Source organism: Neomonachus schauinslandi, unplaced genomic scaffold (genome assembly GCF_002201575.2).
Source record: "Neomonachus schauinslandi unplaced genomic scaffold, ASM220157v2 HiC_scaffold_1925, whole genome shotgun sequence".
In the NCBI taxonomy this organism is placed as follows: Eukaryota; Metazoa; Chordata; class Mammalia; order Carnivora; family Phocidae; genus Neomonachus; species Neomonachus schauinslandi.
Genome location: NW_025410615.1, coordinates 1 through 3,143, shown reverse-complemented (window position 1 = coordinate 3,143; position 3,143 = coordinate 1). Strand labels below are relative to the sequence as shown.

Here is a 3,143-nt window from a genome sequence, read left to right as displayed (position 1 = left end):
GAGGACCGGCGGGGGCGGGGAGGACCGGCGGGGGCGGGGAGGACCGGCCGGGGCGGGGAGGACCGGCGGGGGCGGGGAGGACCGGCGGGGGCGGGGAGGACCGGCCGGGGCGGGGAGGACCGGCGGGGGCGGGGAGGACCGGCGGGGGCGGGGAGGACCGGCCGGGGCGGGGAGGACCGGCGGGGGCGGGGAGGACCGGCGGGGGCGGGGAGGACCGGCCGGGGCGGGGAGGACCGGCGGGGGCGGGGAGGACCGGCGGGGGCGGGGAGGACCGGCCGGGGCGGGGAGGACCGGCGGGGGCGGGGAGGACCGGCGGGGGCGGGGCGGACCGGCGGGGGCGGGGAGGACCGGCGGGGGCGGGGAGGACCGGAGGGCGGGGGGCCAGGCTGGGAGGCTCTAGGTCCTGCAGCATAGCCCACACGTTGGTTTATTACAGCAGCCACAGCAGAACAGGCAGATGGGGAAGTGGGTGTCTCGCCTCCTCAGCCTTGGGAGCGTGGGCTGTGGGGAGGAAGGGAGAGTGAGCGGAGCTCGGGCCCAGGCAAGGGCTGGGGGAGGCTCAGGAGGGAGTCGTCGGTGCTCTCACCATCAAGCCAGCCTCGGCTCCAGCTGCGTCCTGGGCTTGCAGGGCTGTGAGCTGTCCTGTCTGCGGGAGCAGAAGGGGTGGTGAGGAAGGCCAGGGCCCAGGGGAGCTCTCAGACTTGCCCCCACACACCGGCTCCTCCCCAAGGGTCGGTGTCCTGGGGCTCCGTGGGTGTCCTGGGAGCCGCCTGGCGGTCCGGACTTTTCTCCCCTCCGCTCACGCAGCTCTTCCCATAGACATCCCAGATCTGTCTCCTTCTCTCCCCACAGCTACTCTTCTTGGGGACATCGCCCTCCCGGGCCTGCTGCCACCCCCGCCTGGAACACGTCTCCCTGCATCTTACGCCATCCATTCTGTTCCCCATGCCTTAGCAGTCCGATTAAAAGCCTGCGGGGCTCCCCTTGCTCGTGGAGGAAAATCAGTATTTCCACAGTTGTCCGCAAGACTTGGCCCGGCCGCCCCTCAATCTCCTCTCCAAGTACCGTCCCCTTCACTCACTACACCTCCTGATCCTTGGGGACGTGCGCCACACTTGCCCTCTCCCGGGCATTTGTTTGCTGTCCCCTTCTCTTATCCTCCCAGTCCTAGGTCAGATTTCATTTTCTCACCAAACTCTTGATCCCATCTGAAGACCTCCCCCCACCCCTCACGGTCACTCGGGTATCATCATCATTTTCCGTTATTCATGAAGAGCATTTACTAAAACACAATGATCTTATTTCTAATTCCCTGACTGGGATGTAAGGTCCGTGAGAGCAGAACTCCTCTCATCTACCTTGTTCCCTGTGTGCTCCCCACTGTCCAGACTAGGACTGAACACGGAGCAGACACGCCACTCACGGTGCAATTCGTTCGGGGCCTCCAGTCCCTGATACTCAGGCCCCCGGCTCTGTACCCCCCCTTCCCTGCCCTGAGCTCTGTCCCGTGCTAAGGGGTCTGCGGCTGCCCTCAGCACTCCCCTCCCAGGGCCTGGCTCTCCGGTGGTCTCGGCCGCCGAGCCGGACCCAGGCCCTGTGGGCTCTCACCTGGGGCGGAAGAACCCAGCCACTGGCCAGACGGGCCAGGAGGAGGGACAGGAGGCCCGCAGCCTGGATCCGCGTGCTCATTGCCATCGTGCCGTCTGTCTGGCTGTCCTGCTGTCTCGTTGGGTTCAGGACTGGCTGTGGCGTCTGGGGCCCCGTTTCAGTTGCTTTTATGGGTCCTTCTGGAGGAGGCGGGGGTGCTAAGCCCCCTCCCCTTTGTCCTAACTCATTTCCAAGAAGGTGGTGGCGCCGACAAGACCGGAGATAAGCGGGAACAGAGTGACAGGGAACAGTGTTATGTCACCCTTAGCAGAGGTGTGTCCAGGGGGTGGGGCAGTCGGGGCCACAGACACGCGCCTCTAGCCAGCCACCTGGGAACACTTTCCCTGACATGGCATCACCCTGTTGACCTCGGGAAAAAAATTCCCCCTTTTGCCCCAGAAGTTGGACAGGCCGATGAGTAGGAGCGAGGTGACCTCCTATTCCCCACCCTTTCCCGATGTCCTCATCCCCAGGGAGGCTGGCCGTTGCTTACGGGCCCCCCCGGGGGTGCCCAGCATCATTCCTTCCGCTTCAGGCTCCCTTCACACAGGGCGCAGATCCAGGCAGGAAACGCTGGGGCAGCCAGACGCACGGGTTCATGTCGGCACAAGCCCCCAGCGTGCGTGTGGTTTTCTGAGTATCAGAAAAGGTCTCTGGAGTTTTTGCCCATTGAAGCCCACAGTGTTGGTCATTGCTAACCCCGGAGGCCTGCCTCTTCTGTGCCAGATGTACGGACCCACATCTGTGCCACCTGTCCGAGCGGCTCCTGCCGGCCCCGTGCTGGGCTCTGCTCTGTATTCAGGGGCCGCGGCTGCCTTCTTCGCCCCCAATCCCCGGGGCCTGGCCGCCCAGGCCCTGCTCCCTCTTAGCACTGTGCCCACCCCAAGACTTGATTTCTTCATTCTATAGGAGGAACTGCAGGGAGAGATGGGGGCAGTGCCCAAGCTCACCCAGAGGCAAGAGCTAGGGTTCCAGCCTGAGCAGCCTGACCCTGGGGCCTGTGTTCGCACCACTGGGCTTTCCCGTCTCCCCACAAGCACAGGAGGCCACAGGGGAGCACGCCGGACTGGGCCCACACTGGCACCTGGAATCCGGCAGTGGTGGGCACATTTAAACCACAGACATCGGCTGACTCTACAAACCTGGGCCTTTTTTCTTGAGGGCCGGTTCTCCAGCAGGCCACTGGATGGAGAGACGAAGCAGGTGGCCTGACCGTGGCAACCCCACTCCCACCTACTCTGAGCCCTCTTTGGGTGCACATGGTCCCGGGAACCACAAACCCTGATTCCACAGACGGGCCTTTGGCCGTGTTTCCTCCCTGACTCTCGCGGACCACCCAGGCAGGGTCAGCTGCAGCCTAAGGGCCTGTGGACGATGCTGCCAAGGAATGAACACTCTTCCTGGCCCTGAGCTGCTGCCAAGGCCCACTCGAAACCACAAAAATGGGGGCTGTGGGGTCCGGGAAGTGCAGGCCGCTCCCTGCTGCACACACCTTC

General features: G+C 64.8%; 1 protein-coding gene across 1 annotated transcript; it reads right to left on the bottom strand.

Annotated features, from left to right (window-relative positions):
• Positions 1 to 381: 381 nt before the first annotated feature.
• On the bottom strand, positions 382 to 1,743 carry LOC110590164 (hepcidin). Its single transcript, XM_021700909.2, has 3 exons — positions 1,609 to 1,743; positions 587 to 646; positions 382 to 501 (listed from the first exon to the last, which is right to left on the bottom strand). Exons 1-3 carry the CDS (start codon positions 1,693 to 1,695, stop codon positions 397 to 399), a joined length of 252 nt encoding a protein of 83 aa, XP_021556584.1. The 5' UTR covers positions 1,696 to 1,743; the 3' UTR covers positions 382 to 396.
• Between the last annotated feature and the right edge of the window lie 1,400 nt (positions 1,744 to 3,143).

Coding starts and splice junctions, on each gene's coding strand:
- LOC110590164 (XM_021700909.2), bottom strand. CDS start 1,695: ATGGCAATGAGCACGCGGATCCAGGCTGCGGGCCTCCTGTCCCTCCTC. Junction 647..1,608: donor GCTGGGTTCTTCCGCCCCAG/GTGAGAGCCCAC, acceptor CTGCTCCCGCAG/ACAGGACAGCTCACAGCCCT. Junction 502..586: donor GAGCCGAGGCTGGCTTGATG/GTGAGAGCACCG, acceptor TCCTCCCCACAG/CCCACGCTCCCAAGGCTGAG.